Source organism: Urocampus carinirostris, chromosome 20, assembly GCF_059441175.1.
Source record: "Urocampus carinirostris isolate Australia breed hairy pipefish chromosome 20, RoL_Ucar_1.0, whole genome shotgun sequence".
In the NCBI taxonomy this organism is placed as follows: domain Eukaryota; kingdom Metazoa; phylum Chordata; class Actinopteri; order Syngnathiformes; family Syngnathidae; genus Urocampus; species Urocampus carinirostris.
This window is the reverse complement of record NC_142368.1, coordinates 19,741,712-19,762,323: the sequence shown is the minus strand read 5'-3', so window position 1 is coordinate 19,762,323 and position 20,612 is coordinate 19,741,712. Positions and strand designations below refer to the sequence as shown.

Below are 20,612 nucleotides of genomic sequence, written 5' to 3'. Positions count from 1 at the left end.
TCATCCAGTTTTGACTGAGGATGTACTGTAAACTTCCTTTTTAGTGTTTTCCAGGTTTTTCAGATGGAACGTCTTCAACGGAACTAAAATGTGATTTTCAAAATAAAATACAATTGGTCTAGAATTCACGTGTTTTGGTTTTGTTGGTTTCAATTGTGGTTTTCCGACTTGGTCTAAATTTCAAAAGGTATTCAAAAGTCTTAAAAAGTATTGAATTTAACTTGGCTTAAGTCATAGGTGTTCGACAGGCGGGAGAGAAAAATGAGCTGCAGTGTTAAATATGTCCACTTGATGTCAGCCAAGCCAGGCACCAATCGCAAAGCAACTGTAGTAGTGTTTTAATCTATCTTTTTTCTTTCTCACCCTCCCTCTCTCGCTCTCTGTCTCTCCGCTTTTCTATTTTTCTCTCTTTTCTCTTTCACTCTTTCCTTTTTTCTCTGTCTTCCTCACTCCCTTTCTTTACCTTTCTCTTTATCATGCTTACCTTTTTCCTCTCTCTCTCTTTGTCTTTTTTTTATCTTATTCTTCTGATCTTTCTCTCTTTCTCACTCTCTCTCTTTTTCTTTTTTCGTCTTTCTCTCTTCCCCTATTTCCTCTCTCAACTCTCTCTCTTTCTCACTTTATGTCTTTTTATTTCTTTCTCTTTTTTCATCTTTCTTCCTCCATTCCTCTCTTTCTCTTTCTCACTTTATATCTTTTTCTTTCTTTTTCCGTCTTTCTCTCGCCCTCTATTTCCTCTCTCCACTCTCTCTCTTTCTCACTTTATGTCTTTTTATTTCTTTCACTTTTTTCATCTTTCTTCCTCCCTTCCTCTCTCTCTCTCTTTCTCACTTTATGTCTCTCTATATTACTTTCTCTTGTTTCCATCTTTCTTTCTCCCTTGCTCTCTCTCTCTCTTTCTCACTTTGTGTCTCTATTACTTTCTCTTGTTTCCATCTTTCTTTCTCCCTTCCTCTCTCTCTCCTTCTCACTTCGTGTCTCTTTATTGCTTTCTCTTTCTCCCTTTTCCCTTCTCTCTTTCTCGCTTTATTTCTCTATTTACTTTTTTCTTTTTCCATTTCTTTATTTCTCTCTTGTTCTGTCTCTTTTTCTCCCATTTCCACTCTCTCTCTCTTTCTCATTTTGTTCTCTCTTCATTTTTTTCCATATGTTTCTTTATCCCTTTTCACTTTATATCCCTTTTTTTTTCCTTTTCTATCTTTTGCTCTCTCTCCCTATATCCTCTATCAACTCTCTATCTCTCTCTCTCTCTCTCTTTCTCACTTTGTCTTTCTTTTCCTTTCTCTTTTTTGTCTCTTTCTCCTTTTCCGTCTTTCTCTTTCTCACTTTATTTCTCTCTTTACTTCTCTTTCTTTTTCCATTTCTTTATTTCTCTATTTTTCTGTCTCTCTATCTCCCATTTCCTCTCTCAACTCTCTCTCTTTTTCTCATTTTTTTCTCTCTTTATTTCTTTTCCATTTATTTCTCGCTCCCATTTCCTCTCTCGTATCTCTTTATTCTTTCTCTCTCACTCTTTCACCCTTTTTCTGTCGCTCTTACCTTCTCTCTCTTTCTTTCCCTTGTTATTTTTGTCTGCTCTCTTTTTCCCCTCCCTTCCCCTGTACAGTATATTGAAGATTTCGGTTTTGCAGTTTAGAACCTTAATTTTTTAAGTACAATTTACAAAATAAACTTAGTTTGTAAACGCATCTCAAACTCTGTGCCCTTTTGCGCTAAGTAGTAACAGAGAAAAGCTTCCAGCTTTAAAAAGGTTGGAGACCCCTGCTTTGGTGACAAGTGCGTCAGATGCGATGAATGTTCGGGATTCCCAGGTTACGCGAATGTAGCAAATATCACCGCCGGGGGGCGGGGGGTTCTCGTGACGTCACCGACAGAGCAGGAAGGAAAACAAAAGAGGGGGCACGCCTTCTCCCCAAAAACCATTAGAGCAGCTTAACAAATGTCGCTTGAGAAAATGTCATTTTCAGTTCTACTACGAGACACTAAACAACGACAACAAGTACTGACGACGACGACATGTCTGTGAGCAGCCTGACGTCGACTGTACCCCCGTAGAAAATGACGTTCGTGCTAGCTTGTCGGTGAAGCCGTTCCAAAACAACACTTGAGAGGGAAACAAAATGCCCAACCCGAAAAACAACAAGGGGAAGAAGGGCAAACGCACAAATAGTAGCGGAGATGAGCAAGAAAATGGAGCCTGTGCGGCCGCGACAGGGGGTGCAGCCTCGGCAGCCGCAAACGCGGCTGCTGCTGTACCCGGGATGGATCGTTTGACTGGTAAGAGAGCAAATGTTACCCTTACTAGTTACTAGGCCTTAAACCCTAACCCTGACCAGCACTAAGCCGAGCCACTCCATATCCATTTTTCTCCTGGGCTTCAAACCACTCGAACTTTGATAATAATGCCAAATTCTGTGTCCCAAATCAATGTAAATATGCTATTTACAATTTGTCTTCCACCTTCAGTTAAGAGTGTTGAGGCATTTTTTTCCCATGAAATGTGTCCTTAATAACGGTTTCAAAACAATGTGCATGCAAAGTTCTTTTGTAAAAATATCACAAATTCCTGCAAACGATAAGCATACGGTCATATTCACTTTCGGTGTAGACTGCACAGAGAGAGAGAGAGAGAGAGAGAGAGAGAGAGAGAGAGAGAGAGAGAGAGAGAGAGAGAGAGAGAGAGAGAGAGAGAGAGAGAGAGAGAGAGAGAGAGAGAGAGAGAGAGAGAGAGAGAGAGAGAGAGAGAGAGAGAGAGAGAGAGAGAGAGAGAGAGAGAAGGAAGTGCCTTGCGCTGTGTGCAGGGATCCGCCCACCTGTACTGCTCACCCAATCAAAGTTGTTTGGTTTTTATTTATCAGTTTAAATGGTTTCTTATTGAACTCCTGCATTAAGTTGCTTCGGCTTTATATGGACCAAAATCCGGATGAAATCACTTGACTTTGGAATGCCAGAGAGAGATGTGCAATAGTTACATTTTATTTCGGAGCCATATGTACTGATGAAAAGAGCCATATGTGGCTCCCGAGCCATAGGTTCCCTACCCCTGGTCCAAACCATTCTCATTATCCCAGGCCTGGTGTATTTGTGGCGCAACAAGAGTTTCTGACTAGTTCAAATGTTATATTGTGGGATTTTTATGTTGTTTAATCCGTATTTGACTGTTAGGGGAAGTGTATCTGTATTTTCAAGGGTATTGAGTTTTGCATAGCAGAAAAAGTAAGTGTCAAGTCAAGTCATGTTTATTTGTGAGGCCTTTAATCACAAAGAGTCTCAAAGGGCTGCACAGACCACAGATTATTGCAAACCACAGACTATTATGACACCATCCCCTGATCTAAAACCTACACGAGGGCAAGGAAAAACTCAAAAACCTCAACATGAGGAAAATGAAGAAACCTTACAATAACAAATAATGAACAGATATTGTTAACATAAAATACAAGTAAGTGTGAAGCACATTGTAAAGCGCTTTGGGAGGTCTTCATTGACTTGAAAAGGACTATATAAATGCAGACCATTTACCGTTTAGTTATTTATTGTAGGGGCAGAACAGCAGCGCAGTGTTTAGCGAATGTGCAGCACAGTTCTGAGGTCATGAGTTCGAACCTTCCTCTGTGGAGTTTTGCATGTTCTCCCCATGCTTGCGTGGGTTTCCTCCGGGCACTCCGGTTTCCTCACAGATCCCAAAAACATGCATGTCAGGTTAATTGGCCGGTCCAAATTGTCCCTAGGTGTGAATGAGTGAGAGAGTTGTGTGCCCGATCAGCTGTGAAGTACCAGTATGTCACCACTAGATGGCAAAGTCTCACAAGTCAGAGAAGGGTGCTTGGGCCAAGTCTCACGGGACCTCACGTGATTTAATGAGACTTGCTCAATAAATAATCCTTAATGTCAACAAGTAAATGGTGTCGTGTGAGACTGACATCTATCATCTATTTTGCAGATGAGGTAAAACAACAACAACAACAACGAAAAAAAAAAAAAAAAAAAAACAAATGTGTAACACCAGCTGGAGCTAGACCATCCACCTGGGTCCTGTTACATATTGTAACACTAGTTTCACAAATAAAACGCCAAAATTCAGCACGCCTACCGCAAATTCTGTGATCGCGATTGACCCATTGACTTTGTTGTTCCTGTACAAGCCAGGGCTCCTTCCCCAAAAAGCGATCCAACCATTTTATCAACCACATCAAGCTTTCTTATTCCACTTTTGTTTCAAAAGAAACGGCTCATCTCTTCTTTACACTTTACACCAACCTTATTGAATAGATGCACGAGCTGGAGATACAGTATAGTATTGTATTCACACGAACTTTTCTCTCTTTGCTCTCTCTTTCTTGCTTTCACACTCTCTCTTTCTCTTTGGATTTCTTTCTTTCTCTCTCTTTCTTCCCCCCTCTCCTACTATTTCTCTTTTTATCTCTTATGTTTCTCACATTCCGTCTCTTTCTCTCTCTTCGCCCATTGCTCCATTTCTTTGTCCCATCCTCACTCTTTTTCTCTCTCTCATCTACTTGTCCGGCACCTGAGAGAATGTTTGTTCTATCGTGTGGCCCGAGAGTTAAAATGAGTCTGACACCCCTGCTTTATACCAACCTTATTGAATGGATGCACGAGATATTAAACAATAAAAATGTCAAAGTTCTTAGCGCGCTAGAGATACAGTATAGTATTGTTTACACATGGAAGAGAAGTCGGATTTCTTCTTCGGGGTGGGTGAGCTGTCACAGCGCCACACGCCGGTAGAGGCAGAAAGAAGCACTACAGTACTGTCCTTTACACGGAAAAAGGTGCACGATACAAAATCTAACTTACAGCAATGTCCAAATATGTTTCGACATAAAAATCCATCCTAAAAAAAATGCTTGTATCTACCGTTTTTCGTAAGTCGAATTGTCGAAAGTAGGGGAGCGTTTGTAGTGAAGGATTTTATACATTTGACTATAAAGGATTTTGTACGATTGAATACAAGTTACATTTATTGAGTTTAATGCTGTAGTTACTTACTGACTGTGTCTTTATTCAATGAGCAGTGAAAGTTCAGGGTAACCTGGTAGGAAATATTGTTTACAGGAATGGCGGGAACGGGTCGTAAGGCTGATAAGATAATCAGCACATCTGACGACGCAGAAAGGCCCTGATGATGGAGGACGGCAGGCATTGTTTTGAGAAACGCTCGGTGCTGTTTTGAGTTTTCCAGACATCGCGGCGAGGTGGTGGAGCTCACGTTCGGCTTCATTGGCACGGCCATGGGAGGAGCCGGCACACCATCTTGCGGAAAGACGTGGGCCGAGAGGATAAGGCTGGCGGACTTCTGATGAGGGCTTGCCAGAGACTCAGATGACACTAATTCGACTAATTCGGCCATTTTCGATGGAGTACACTTAGTTAAATTGCTGATGAAATTAAATCTGCCCCCGTGTGGAAATGTCGGTTTCAAGAAACAAGTGCGCATTGTTGGGTGAATGTAGGTTGTGTTTGGTTAATGGAGTCAGATAACTAATTCGATCAATTTCGTCAATGGTAAATTTTGATATTTAATTCCCAACAGTATGTATAATGAAATGTGATTATACCCTCTGTCCTTTTTCAGAAGTGCAGTGTGCAACCCCCCTGGTCTGCAGCCTGGGACGGCCCATTGACATGGAGAAGGACGACTACCAGAAGATCCAGTGCAACAACGAGCTCTGCTCTTACGGGAACTGGATGCATCTGCAGTGTTTCTACGAGTGGGAGAGCTCCATCCTGGTGCAGTTCAACTGCATCGGCCGGGCGCGCTCCTGGAACGAGAAACAATGTCGGCAGAACATGTGGACCAAGAAAGGCTACGACCTGGCCTTCCGGTTTTGCTCCTGTCGCTGTGGTCAGGGTCACCTGAAAAAAGACACGGACTGGTATCAAGTGAAACGCATGCACGACGAACTCAAAAAGAAGAAAACGCCAGAGAGGAGCACGGCGAGGGTGGGTTCCTGCGGAGGGGCGTCAGGGGACGGAGTTTTCGAGGACTCCAGGAAAACGAAGCCAGCCATAGGGGGGTGTAAAACAGCTCACAGAACTTCGAGTCAGGAATTACCGCGAAGACTATCAGTGGACCGCCAGAATTCGGTGGATAAATCAATGGGAGCATTTGTGTTTCCCTCAGGGCCTTGCTTGAAGTCTCCTTGTGTCTCCCCAGGACAGTCTCCTCCAACTGGTTTCTCCTTTTCCCCGACTTCTGCCCTTGGACCTAGCAGTGTTGCTTCGGGTTTTCGGGGTTCCCGCCAATTAGGGGAATTCCTTAAATCTGCAGTGCATATGGATGCGCAACAGAAGCATCTTTTCGGTGGGGGAGCCTTAAGCCGAGCCCCTGGTTGCATTCCTCACCTGGATCCCGCTGCAGTTTTACCCTTGCCCATGGCCTTCACCCTCCCTTTCCATCATCGACTTGCTTCTGGTAGCCTAGGTAACGGCAGCCTGCCTCACCCTATGCAGTTCCTGAGGCGACTGGATCTTTCAGAGCTTCTTACTCACATCCCTCGTCATAAACTCAACACCTACCATGTTCGAATGGAGGATGATGCCCAGGTCGGCCAGGGTGAGGAACTTCGCAGGTAAGAAGTAAAGTCAAGTCATGTTTATTTGTGACGCCCTTAATCACAAAGAGTCTTAAAGGGCTGCACAGACCACAGATTATTGCAAACCACAGACTATTATGACACGATCCCCTGATCTAAAACCTACATAAGGGAAAGGAGAAACTCAAAAACCTCAACATAAGGAAATTGAAGAAACTTTGAGAAGGTCAAGTCAAGTCATGTTTATTTGTATAGCCCTTAATCACAAAGAGTCTCAAAGGGCTTCACAGATCAAAAACGATTGCAAACCACAGACTATTATGACACCATCCCCTGATCTACAACCTACATGAGAGCAAATAATACACATATTATCAACATAAAATATAGGTTATTCATATTCTATAGAGTAGAAGTGTGTTTTAAGCTTGGATTTAAACATTTCCACTGAGGTTGTTGATCGAATCTCAGGAGGGAAGAGAATTCCACAGCACTGGGGCCCCAATGGAGAACGCTCTAGGAACCTGTGGAATTCTTCTTGGCTCTTGGGATCACTAGTTGACCAGCGTTTTCGGACCAGAACATAGGGGAAAATTAAATCTGAAAGATATGATTTTGTATAAGACCAACAGAACCTTAAAATCACATCTTAAGCTAACAGGGAGCCAATGCAGGTTAGCTAAAATCGGGGTCATGTGATCAAACTTTCTTGTCTTAGTTAATAGCCTCGCTGCAGCATTTCGTACCAGCTTTAGTGTCTACTTCAGGGTTATCAAACTCATTTTAGCTTACGAGCCATATGGTATAAAACAATTAATGGCATACAAATTGAATGGATGCTCCAATGAAATTTGACAATGAAGATTCTGAATCTTGTAGGTTTATCCTGTCCACGCTGAGTGCTAGCCAGAGGAACGTTGTCAACTGCGCGCTCTGCCACCGAGCACTGCCCGTCTTCGAACAGTTTCCGCTAGTTGACGGCACCATGTTTCTTAGCCCGTCGCGCCATGAGGAGATTGAGTACGATGTTCCTTGCCACCTACAAGGTACGAACGCACAGTATGCGAAGTCACAAAATTGATCCACGGGAGAAATGTCGATTTTAAAAATCGCCCAAAATAAAATCACGATATATACATGAATCCATTTTTTCCCACCCCTAAAAAGTCTATAGAAGTACTGTTGGGTCTATTACCTTACATCTCTGAACAAAACACAAAATAAGAAAGACAAGCGGCACCAATTATCTGCTCATGAGGCGATGCTTCAAAGTCAAAGTCTGATTCCCATCTAATCAGAACTACAACAGCTCCCCTATTTTTTCAGACAATTGAGTCTCAAGGTCGATGTGGGAGAAGAGTTTAACATAGCCAGAGGACACCATAAAACATTAAACAGACCACCGTAAAATAACAAATATGAAACATCAAACACAAATGAGAAAAATAAACATGACAATTCAGCAGTCTCTCTTCTCAGGTGAATGGTTGAGTGGTTCACAAAGTGATTAAACTCTTTGAAGCAAGAAAAACATTTTACTCAACTGTTGGAACCCTCTATAAAAGGGGTGGCGAACAAGTTTGACACAAAGAGCCAACATTTTTAACTGTGAGAGTCAAAGAGCCACACCACTGACCTGCCATGACAGACAGACACACACAAACACACACAATTAAAAACATATTATTTTCCATGACACACTCCTCTCCTTACAATACAACAAGTATTATTCTTGTGTTGATTTCAAGGAAAGCATCCACACTCAATACACAAAAAAACTAAACATGCAACAAGGCAAAGGGCCACAGTATGTATAGAAAATATGATGAAGTAAAGAGCCGCATTCTTATTGGCCAAGAGCCGCATGCGGCTCTAGAGCCGCGTGTTCGCCACCCCTGCTCTATAATTTAGACAATTCTAATTTCATTTCGAATTTTAATATTTTAGTAAATGTATGATAAATCTATTTACAATGATCCCATCCAGTACTGAAAATAGTAACAACGTCCATATTACTCAAAAGTATGAAAATAAACAAAAGATGACTGACAAATGAATCAAAAATGGGACCAAAAGATGACAAGAGAGAAAAAGACCACAAAAAGAAACAACCGAAAAATTACCAAAAACAAACCTAAAAACCCGAATTGACGGAAAAATGACCTAAAAACGACAGAATATTCTTTTTCTTGCTACAAACTATCATCCCGCAGTTGTTTGAGACCTCGGGTTTATTTGATCACTAGATAGATAGATGAAATGAAATGATCTGCAATTATATAGCGCTTTTCAAGTCAACGACTTCCCAAAGCGCTTTACAATGTGCTCCACATTTCCCAATAGCGGCCTTGCAGCCATGTAAGGCGCTAACCTGCTTATTGGGGGTATTAGGGGTTCAGTGTCTTACCCAAGGACACTTCGACATGTAACACGGAGGAGCCGGGATTCGAACTGCGATCTCTTTATCCCAAGACGATCGCTCTACCTCCTGAGCCACTGCCGCCCCTAAAGATGCTTTATTGATTCCCGTAGGGAAATTCACACTTCCAGCAGTATCATTGTGTTGAAAAATAAAATAATAAAATAAAGATATAGAATACAAAAATACCCAATATAACGTGTTAATAAAGAGCATTTAAATAGTGTTACGAAAATACACACTGTAATAAAAATAGGGTAATATGCAAATGTCGGGCTGGGGTTTTACTCCCCCTGGGGAGTTAAAGAGCCTCAGTGCATTAATACATTATATCTTTCCCTACCAGGCAGGTTAATGCACCTGTATGCCATATGCGTGGACTGCTTGGAAGGTGTCCACAAGATCGTATGTATCAAGTGCAAATCACGCTGGGACGGGAGCTGGCACCAACTCGGCACCATGTATACCTACGACATCCTTGCCGCTACACCGTGTTGTCAGGTACGGAAAATATTTACATACGAGATACGAGAAATTCGAGATACGAGATGTTACGACTGTGATTTGATGTTCTCATACTATTTCAATGTGTTTTTAGTGAGCAGGAAGATACGTTTAATTCTTCCTCATCCCATGAGGCTCTTTAACTCCACCCGGGGGAGTAAAATCCCACATTAAATCCCGCCCCCACATTTGCATATTACCCTATTTTCATTAGGGTGTGTATTTTCCGTAGCACTATTTAAATACTCTATAGCAAAACGTTATATTGGGTATTTTTGTATTCTATATCTTTTATTTTATTGTTTTATTTTTCAACACAAGGATACCGCTGGAATTGTGAATTTCCCTACGGGGATGAATATCTATCTATCTATCTATCTAGACATCTATCTATCTATCTATCTAGACATCTATCTAGACATCTAGACATCTATCTAGACATCTAGACTTCTATCTAGACATCTATCTCTATCTATCTATCTATCTATCTATCGAAATTGGAACGTGCTTCTTAGAATCCTGTGCGCCTGGACAAAATTAATTATGCGTTATCAATGGTGGCAACGGGTAGCAATGATTGTAGCACCATGGATGGTTCTACACCATCGCATCACATTGAAATCAACGGGAATCGGACCCAGATCGTCACGATGAGAGCGTTGGATTCTATCCACTAGAGCCCTAGGGCAGGGGTTTTTGACTCAAAGAGCCATAAAAGCAAAATTATTTTGATTTCTTTTTTTTTTTGAGGGCGTGAGGGAGGGAGAGAATGAACAAGAGTGAGAATGAAAAAGAATTGGAGAGAGGGAGAAAGAGTTAGAGAGTGTGAGAGACAATGAAAAAGAGTGAGGTAGGGAGAGAATGGGAAAGAGTGAGAGAGAGAGAGAGAATGAAAAAGAGTGAGACAAATAGAGGGAGATAACAGTAGGAAAGAGAAAGATAAAATGAGGGAGATAACAAGGCAGACAGAGAAAGGGAGAGGAGGTATGAGAAACAGAAAAAAAGAAAAAGAGTGAGAGAACTAGAGAGAGTACAATATAAAAAAGAAGAAAGAGAAGGAAAGTGAGAACACAGAGAAAGAAAGCAACAAATAAAGAAAAAGAAAGTGAGACACAATGAGAGAATGATGAAAAGAATGAGGGATAAGAAAAAGAGTGAGCATGAGAAAGAAAGAAGGTATTAAAGTTAGAAGCGATAAAATGAGCGAGAGAATTAGAGAGAGGGAGAAAATAAGAGATGGATAAAAAATGATGGAACAGTTAGAGGAAGAGAAAAAATTAGAGAGTAGGGGAGAGAGTTAGAAGGAGGGAGAGAGGGAATTCGAGCGATAGTAAGAGTGAGAGTGGGAGAAAAAAGGAGCAAGAAAAAGAGTGGGAGGGAAAAAAGAGAGAACGGGGGAAAAAAAAAAGAGCAAAAAAGGAACGACAGAAAAAGTTAGAAAGGAAAAGTGTTAGGGAAAAAGAGAGAGAGAAAGATAGAGTGGGAGAGAAAGAGAGAATTAAGGAGTGAGAAATAAAAATAGAGAGACAAAGAGATGGAGAAAGAAAGAGTGGGAGATAAAAAGAGAGGGGGAAAAAAAGGTGGTGGACAACGGCGTTCCAAAGCCACATCTAAGCCCAGCGTCTCTTGTCTGCCGGCAGGCTCGTCTCAACTGCAAGCATTGCGGGAAGGCGGTGGTGGACGTTCGGGTGGGGATGCAGTATTTCTCGGAATACAGCAACGTGCAGCAGTGCCCTCACTGCGGAAACCTGGACTATCACTTCGTCAAACCCTTCTCCTCCTACAAAGTCCTCGAAGCTTATTGACAAAACGCCCACCGCGAGGTAACTGTTGAGTCGTTATTTTCAAATGTCACCCGAGGTTTCGGTGTTCCGCTGGTTTGTTTTTCAACGTAATGAGGAGGGATCGACACCTACGGGTTTTCCAGGGCCGATACCGATGGTTAGTATGAAGAGGGGGCCGATAACCCGTATTCGTTTGATGTCAAAGTTTAAAAATCGGCCTGAAAAATTTGTAATCGTGCAAAAGGACACAAATAATATTTCTTATTCGTTCAAATAAAACTTTAATAGCCTCCTCAATTAGAATTCCAACACAACTGTCATGATTAATCTTTCACTTAACCCAAAAACAGTTACAATTACAATTAGGGGTCGCAGTAACTCGAATAAAGGTGCTTAAAATCATAATTAGCTCCTTGATTTTTGTACTTAAAATAAATAAAATGTCAATACAACTATTCATTTATTCATTCTCTGCACCGCTTATTCTCAGTAGGGTCGCGGGGGTGCTGGAGCCCATCTCGGCTATCTTCGGGCAGTGGGCAGGGGACACCCTGAACTGGTTGCCAGCTAGTTGCAGGGCATACAGGGACAGACAACTCGCTCGCTCATTCACACCTAGGAACAATTACTCACTCGCTCATTAACACAAAGGGACAATTTGGACTGGCCAATTAACCTGACATGCATGTCTTTGGAATGTGGGAGGAAACCCGAGGGCCTGGGGGAAAACCCATGCAAGCACGGGGAGAACATGCAAACTCGATCGAAGGTTCGATCTCATGACCACAGAACTTAGCCGCACAAGCGCTAACCACTGTGCCGCCGTGTTACAGCCCTTGATCAAATTTTTACTGGCCCACACCCTCTGGTAGAAAATTAATCATATGTGGCCCGCCAGTTTGAAATACATTTGTACAATTTATTTCTTTTTAAATCACCATTTCACCACATGATGGCAGTAACCCTTTGGCCACACTGTCCTTGGCTTTCCATGAGAATTTTAGCCCACTCCATTTCTGACATGGTGAGTGTAAATAAAAGAAGGAAAGTTGACTGTGAGTGTTCGCCACTTCCTGTATTTTTTTCTAGTGAAATCCCAAACAACTGCGTCTGCCTGATTGGCCAAGAGACTATGGCTCTTTTCAAAGAATATAATATCAAGAGGCACTGCCAGACTACATAAAGTTAACTGGAACAAATGCTGTGAAAAGGTGACAAAACTAGAAGCTGTTTTAACGGCACAGCAGCGCATTTGCACGAAACCCTGAGAGTCAAATGAAAATGCTACAAAGGCGATTCATGAGGTCACGATGCTGATGGCCAAGCTTTGCAAACCTTTCACGAAAGGTGATTGTCTGAAAGACTGTTCAAGGAATGCCAGGCTGAATAGTCGACCGTCACACACTCTGGCCTGGTTTCTTTAAAGTTTACACACCCCTGCTTTAAGGCATCACAAAAAACCCTCGTAAAACCATATTGCAAAACAAATGCAAATTTTAATGCAGCTTGCGAATTGAAAAGTGTGGGCACTCCTGCTTTAGAGCCAAATTGACAAACTAATGTTATGGTAACAGCTAATCACTCCACCTTCCACTTTAGCGTACTTTTTATGCTCTCAATCCAAAACACACACGCTTGATTGACAAACTAATGATAAGAGCCAATATATCAGTCTGCACCTGGAAAAACAAGTTCACGACACTTTTTACGATATCTCTTAATCACACACACGCTTTTTGACCATTTTAAAATCTCAATATAATCAGCAGTCTTGACTCATAGGCAAGTCAGGACCAGAGCTGCTGATCTTTGCTTTAACGTTTTTCCGCCCCTGTTCGCTTATCCAATCAGAGGTGTGCAGCGTCGGAGAGTGGGAAAGAGAAGCTTGGCTGTATCTAAGCCTAAATAATCGGCCCGTCGAATAATTAAAATACCGATATCTGTCAAATTCCCAAATATGGATGCCGATGATCACGTGAATGTATCTGTAAACTATTTTCACCATTAATAAAAATGCGATATTGCACATCCTGGTGAGCGTGTTATCCTGTGATTCTATTTTTTCATTTAGAATTGTCTTTATCATCACTAATTACAACATGGTTTACACAGGGTTGGTACGGGTGCTTGAAATCCTTGGAGTTTTATTGTTGTTTACAAGGTCAAGAAAATGCTTGGATTCCGGGGCAAGTGCTTGAAAATGCAAGAATTGTTGCCATTGTCATGTTTCTCCGCGGTCTGACTATAGATCACGCAATAAATGAAGGAAAAAAATGATGGCAACATGCCTGTGTCAGTGTAAGGTGGTCTTAGGGTACTTCCCCAAAAAGTGTGTATCTCTAAACCAGATGGTGTCACGTTTCTGTTTCAAATATTGGTACCGCCCAAAGGGGCGTTTCTTTCTTTCTTTCTTTGTTCTGCCTAAATAAATGCAGTTTGGTGGGGGAAGGGCCCCCCAGAGTTGGGAGCGCGACCAAGGAGATGGACGTAAGTTTCCTCCTCTCCTGGCCCCTCCCCCTCTCCAACTGCCAGCTGTAACAAGTCAGAAACAGAGACAGGACCCACTTGCGTTCGTTTCTCTCAGTTTTATTGAGAAGGAGGAAAAGGCTTGCACCCACGATCCGGTGATCGTCGGTCACGGGGAGCAGATCGCTCGGAATGCGGCAGTAGCAACTCCGTCGCGAGCAATGGCAGTGTCGAGAGCGGTAAAAGAGGTCGGTAGCTGGGACGGGAGAGAAGAAACGTGGTCAAAAACAGAAACAGGTCGAAGCCGGGAAACAGGAGAAAGTCAGAGTCGGAGGGCTTGCCTAGCGTGAGCTGAGGTTGGCAGACGGTCTGACAACCGGTAACAGAAAGCCCGGGGTTTAAAAAGTGGCAGAGAGCCAATCAGCATCCGTGGCTGTTGGCGCCAAAGGAGCGGGCACAGGTGCCTCGCATCAGTAATCATGACAGTCTGCTCCGGTGGCTTGTCATTATGGCGTTGTCATGTGACGCATCACCGCCCCCTACTGGTTGCATCAAAATGACAGCTCTATTTAGAAAACAGGCTCTTTTGGCTCCTCAGATCAATAATAATAAAACATGATGCACCAAATTTAGTAATCAATAATTTTATATTTCTTGGTAGGGATCCCTGAAAAAAACATGAAATTGAAATTAAAATATTGACAGATCCGCAAAAATTTTTTAGCTTTCTAAACACTGAGCAGATTTTTCTGCTTTTTATACATACAGTACTTTCTTTCTTTTTGTCTTTGGTATTGAACTCCATTATCACCCAACACCTAAAAAGCCTATTTCGTATTTGTAAACAGGTGTGATGTATTGAAGCTGTGCCTGAATTAATGAAGCAGAATGGCTGAATTCATGTCAGTTTATAGCAGCCCATTAACACTAAGAGATTGCAAATCATAGAGAAGAACAGCTCAAAATAGCACAAAGTATGTACTAGCGGCAAGATGGCGACTTAGTATTCAAGGTCTACAAAAAGAAGGTCCTGGAACAATTGAGTTCAAGTATAACAAATTGAAAAGGTGCAAAAGGATAAAATGTCAGGACCAGAACGGAGACAGGACCCATTTGCAATGCGTTTCTCACAAGTTTTATTAGAAGAAAGAGAAAGGATTGCGCCCACGTTCTGGTGATCGTTGGACGCGGAAGGCAGGTCGCTCTGAACACGGAAGTGGAACTTCTGTGGCGAGCCATGGCGGTGTCAGGAACGGAAAAACAGGTCAGTAGCCGGGACAGGAGAGCAATAACGTGGTCGGGGTCGGAAACGAGTCGTAAGCCAGGACAGGAGAGTAGACGTGGTCCGGGACAAAAAGAGGTCGAAAGCTGGGATCAAAAACGGCTCGAAGCCGGGGGACTGACGGGAGCAAAAAACAGGTGGGAGTCAGGGTCGAAAAAGGCTTGCCTAGTGTTAACTGAGGTTCACAGACGGACTGACCACAGGTGACAGAAAGGAGTGGGTTTAAATAGGGACAGGGAGCCAATCAGAGTCCGAGGCAGTTGGCGCCTAAGGAGCGGGCACAGGTGATTCACATCAGTAATCATGACATAAAAACGCTGGAGGATTTCTTCATTGTTTCTTATTATAGAATATTCGATTATTTTGTGCACTATTTTCTATTTGTCCAAAACATCAATATTTAGATACAGAAGACTTTCAAAACGTGTTTTTAATAATCCCGATTCATCGACCGACCGATTCGTTGCAGAAGTAATCCTAGAAAGACACTCAACTCTCCCAGACCAGAACAAGTTTGAGCAGGATCACAATTTTAACAAGCAGGTAAGTCACTCAAGAGGTGAAAATGTAGAATTTTTGCTTTTGCTGACATTTTTTACAGAAAGACATTACCTTCTTCTAGACAAAACAATGTTCAATTCGACGCAATGTCTTGCAGACAGTTCGAAGGGTTGACTTATATGTATTCTATTGTGCAACTGAAAAAGGAGCGCACAAAACATGGGTAAGAATACAAACAATACAAATAACGGAGACTTAGTGACCAAAAAAGCTACCACTGGGTGAACCTCATGTTATGTAAAATGAAGAGCAGAAGACTCGCCCTCAAACAATGGGTCGTAAAAAAGAAGGAGTGGAAAGTTTAGAAAACTTATGTTTGAGTTATTTTAGATGCGTTAAATGAAGTTAATGCCAGAATAACACTTAGAAAAGATACAATAACAAAAATAAAGATAGAATATTCCGGTTTTCAGTTCAAAATTGGAAAATTAAGGACTGTAAAGAGGAGGAAAAATCAAATTGAGCGAATTGGAATGGATTAATTTGAGATAAAAGCATTTTTGTACAAAATTATTGAAAAAGAGCGAATAAATACTTTATTTTCAATGAATATGAAGGGAAAATTCATTGAGTGGAATAAAAATGATAAAATGACTCGTAGATCAATACACGTCATTTTTACATTTAAACTGGTAAGCTAAAAAGCTAGTGTTAGAAGGTGCAGAAGGAAAAAATGTTATGTTGAGAATGAATTGCAAAGCAGGTAGGAAGTTACAAATACAGAAAAATGAGAGTTGGTAGAAGAAAGTAAAAAGGGGAAAAGAAAGTAAATCATTAAGGAGAAGAGCAAGGAGAATACAAGTAAGAAAATGAAGAAATGTAAAAGGGAAAAGTTATTTAAATACAAATTTCACTGAAAATTGGATATGAAAAACAAGTGTATGAAAAACAACACATTAGTGTTTTTGGAGTTCCTCATGGTCTTGAAAAGCACTGTATAAATGCAGACCATTTATAATCCTTTACTGACATAATTACAAAATGAGTTAACACATTGTGACTGACAATTAAATTTGGCATGACAATCCATCTTCAAAGTGAGGTAAAGGAACAGAGAAGATAAGGTTATAGTTAGATTTAATACAATATTTACATAAAAATATTTGCATGTAATATGTTACATACAGTTGAGGTTTGTGTAATATGCATTTGGTGAAGAGTCATCGTAGTGCAAAAAAGTTGTCAGCATTGTGCAAAACATGTGACAGTATTTTTATAGATAAGCTATAAAAATAAAAGAGAATTATTTAAAGGATGAAAATCTAATTGAAGACAAATGAACATAGACATAACATATTGTTTTGCTTTAGAACAAGAAATGAGATGGCAAAGTATTACAATAATATAAATTCGACTACAAAAATACTATAGTAATACTATACAAACACTACACTATTTCGTTGCCATAATGGGAAATATTATAGACTAAAGAAATATTGTTAGGGAACTATCGTGAAAACACTACAAAGGAACTAAGGTAAAGTTTGATTTTACAGTAAAAGTGTTGCACTAACAATGTTTTTGAGTTTTAGAATTTTGGTTCTTGTCTCATTTGGACTCAACAACCCGCTGAAGAGAAAATGGGAGAAAGAACGATGAGGAAAAGGTAGCACTAATAACGATGATGAAGATATTACATGGGATGAACAATGGTAAATGAAAAACCAATTTTGATGATATTAAAGGAATATGTCAACACTAAGGGCGATACAGGTGAGAACCAGAAAATGTTTTGTATTCATATGCGGCCGGTATGAACCATAAGCATGATCATCTCATCAGCTGCACCGCTTGTCCTCAGTGGGGTAGCAGGAATGCTGGAGTCCATCACAGCGATCATCGAGCAGCGTTTGGAGGACACCCTGAACTGGTTAACAGCCAATTGCAGGGCACACAAAGATAGACAATTCACTAGCTCATTCACACGTAGGGACAATTTGAACCAGCCAGTCCACCTGAAATGCATGTTTTTGAAAGAGGTAAGTAAACCGGATAGCCGGAGGAAACTAACGTAAACAATGAGAGCATGCAGGCTTCGCACAGGAGCCCGGTGACTGGTTTTGAACACACACACCTGTTCCCAGGTCCTTAGTACTGCCGCACACGTGCTGGCCACTGCGCCACCGTGTTGCACACACATATATAATATATATATATGAAACAATTTTAAATCTGAACTATCAATAATGATAATATGATAGATGTAAGAGAATAGATTAATAGATATTGTAGTGTACGGAGTTTATTTTGCCCCTAAGGGATTTTGAATTCCGTGTACTGGCTTGATTTATAGATCCAGGCAGAGATCTATGAACCCCTAAAATTTAGTGATACAAAGATCGAAGTTATGAATCGGTGACAAATATAGTAGATATCTGCGTATTCATTCAGTTTTGATCGTCGAATTATTAATTTATTTTCTGCATTTGTTGATGGTAATGGCGAATAACAGGCTTGTCTTTTTCCATTTTTCTACTTTCTGTACTTCCTTCTTTCCTTAACATCTTAGTACAACATAATTCGTGATATCAATCATCAAAGCAACTGAACCGTTTAAAAGCAAGCTCTCTTTGATGAATTGAACAAGGAAAAAAGCCGTTTGTCTAATAAAAAGACTGACTTAACCTTCGCTCGACAAGAATTACCACCAACAATGACGTAATCTCGAAGCGACGAGATCTCATTAGCTAAGATCGGCGTGCAGAAAAATAAAAACTCATACAGCAAAACCAAAATAACGACAAGGCTTGTAATGCGTTAAATCTTTGTTAAAGAGTAACTAAATGATAATGACAACTTAAAGGGAAACCGAACTAATCATTTCATTTTTCATTGAATATGCGAATAGCAAAAGGGTAATAACTTTAAGACGTGTAGTTATGCTCCTAATAAAGCAAGGACGAGTAAAGCAATGAAGATGACTGGAAACCGTCCATAATTTTAGTGTCCATCTTCTCGTTCGTAAATGGACAAATTAAAAATACGCGTAATACGTAAAAAGATTATTTCCTTAGTTCTCGTATTCAATAATAGATTACTCTCAATAAAATAATGCAGGTCATTTGAACCATTTCAAATAATCAAAATTTTGAAAGAAATTCGAAAATGACGACAAATTAACACAGAAAAGAAAATTCGAGACTAGAAATCATTAATAACGTAGCTGAAGCTATTTCAGTCACTGAATGAAATGTTTCTTTTAAACAGAAAAGAAAAAAGAAACGAGTATTAATAGTCGGGCCAGATCATGTTGATTTGTATAGCCTTAATCACAAGAGATCTCGAAGGGTAGCTTAGAATAAAGACTATTGCGTAAAAACAAAGATTGTTGCGCGGAATAAAGATTCAGAAATATTTTATTAACACTCCACTTATTGAAACATGAATATTTTGTTTGTTTGTTTGTACATGATTCAATTGTTTGTTTGTTTGTAAATGATTCAAATTGAATCTTTTCTTCCGGCGCCGTCATGAATGGCAGCCACTCCAGCAGCTCCCGTGTTATTTTCGATTGTTCTCGATTGTTCTCAGCTCAGGGATGCTGCTGGAAATGTGAATTTCCCTTCGGGGATGAACAAAGTATCTATCTATCTATCTAATGATAATAAAATAAATACGACTCAACAAGATAATTCATAAGTGACAAGTATGTATTGCTCTATATTGAATCAATAACAAAAGATTGATTATTATTACACAGAGAGGAAAATACAATTAGAAAGTTTTGACATTAAGTTCGATTTGGCATTTTTTGAGATTTTTTTTAGATCTTTTGAGATTTTTGATGTTTAGATAGTGTGAGGGTTTGGAATTTTGACAAGTTTAGCCGAAAGGACAATTGGGAGGACAATTGATTACACACTGAATTTTTTTAGAATGAGTGTTACGATTGACAAATGATAAACAAATGTGTAACAAATATTGACTTATGATTTCGTTAAGTTAAAAGGAAACAGTGTCTATGGAAGAGCATTTTTAGAAGACAATGAGAAACAAATTGATCAATCTTGAAGAGGGTCATAGGAAATAAAAATAACGGATTAGTTGATTTCGAGACATATCATGATAATTTAAAGATATAACTGCACGGGAAATAAATTGATAGAAATTGATTAAAATAAGATAATGTCTACTAGTACTTAAATTTAGAGAAAAATTTAAGACATTGAATAATCCGGCTAATTTACAAAAAAAATCCCAGTACGTAAGCACAATAAAATTAACGAGACGAGTGCCACTGAATTCCACAAAATACTCTTTCTTTTCTTTTTGAAAGTCAATGCACTTTCCAAAGGACATATCAATCTGTCAAAAAGAGGTCATGGACAAAAATTATTTGCTGAAAGGGGGAAAAACAGTTGAGAACAAAGACATCAGTCATCCATTATCTGCGCCGCTTATCAACAGCGAGGCCAAGGGAGTGATGGGGGCACATCCCAGCTGCGCTCATCAACAATGAGATCAATGGGGTGATGGAGCACATCCCAGCTGCTTTTCAGACAGCTAATAGGAGATACCTGCACTCGTCAGTCAGTGGAACTGACCAAAGACAATAAAGTCATTTCGTGTTTGACATGGACACATTTTGAAAAAGTATTTTTGATGGGGCAAAAGCCATATTCAAATGGTGAATGTAATGTGGAATACGCAAATCAAAGACTGAAAGACAACAACATTCAAGAATACGCCTGCTTGAAGTATAGAGTATATAGAGTCTTGTTAATACAAAGTGTAAATGTACGCGAAGAAGATTGATAAATTTATCTTGCAAATTTATAAATGCTGTCTTATTTCACTCGTATTCATAGATAGTGAACTTAGGTTTTAACTCAGGGGGGAAGTTTTGAGACATTCAGTAAAATAAGTTAAAACCTAGTTTTGTCCGCAATTGATGAAAAATTGTCTTCTGAATAAGCTCTCCATATAACTGTTTTTTGAGATTCAAATGACGAAATTTGGACGGATAGAAAAATATTACACAAAAGAAATGTTGTAATATAACAAAATTACAATGTTTGTCAAATGGATTAAGTCAAGTC

General features: G+C 40.2%; 1 protein-coding gene across 1 annotated transcript; it reads left to right on the top strand.

The window, feature by feature from the left end:
• The first annotated feature begins 1,863 nt into the window (after positions 1-1,863).
• On the top strand, positions 1,864-13,298 carry heca (HECA ribonucleoprotein granule regulator). Its single transcript, XM_088325422.1, has 5 exons — positions 1,864-2,277; positions 5,597-6,593; positions 7,437-7,603; positions 9,323-9,477; positions 11,121-13,298. The coding sequence occupies exons 1-5, from the start codon at positions 2,121-2,123 to the stop codon at positions 11,283-11,285; spliced, it is 1,641 nt and encodes a 546-aa protein (XP_088181548.1). The 5' UTR covers positions 1,864-2,120; the 3' UTR covers positions 11,286-13,298.
• Positions 13,299-20,612: the final 7,314 nt, after the last annotated feature.

What these genes read in the sequence shown, in the direction of transcription:
- heca (XM_088325422.1), top strand. Translation starts at nt 2,121, where the DNA reads ATGCCCAACCCGAAAAACAACAAGGGGAAGAAGGGCAAACGCACAAAT. An exon ending in CGGGATGGATCGTTTGACTG is followed by an intron (nt 2,278 to 5,596) that starts GTAAGAGAGCAA and finishes GTCCTTTTTCAG; the next exon opens with AAGTGCAGTGTGCAACCCCC. An exon ending in TGTTCCTTGCCACCTACAAG is followed by an intron (nt 7,604 to 9,322) that starts GTACGAACGCAC and finishes TTTCCCTACCAG; the next exon opens with GCAGGTTAATGCACCTGTAT.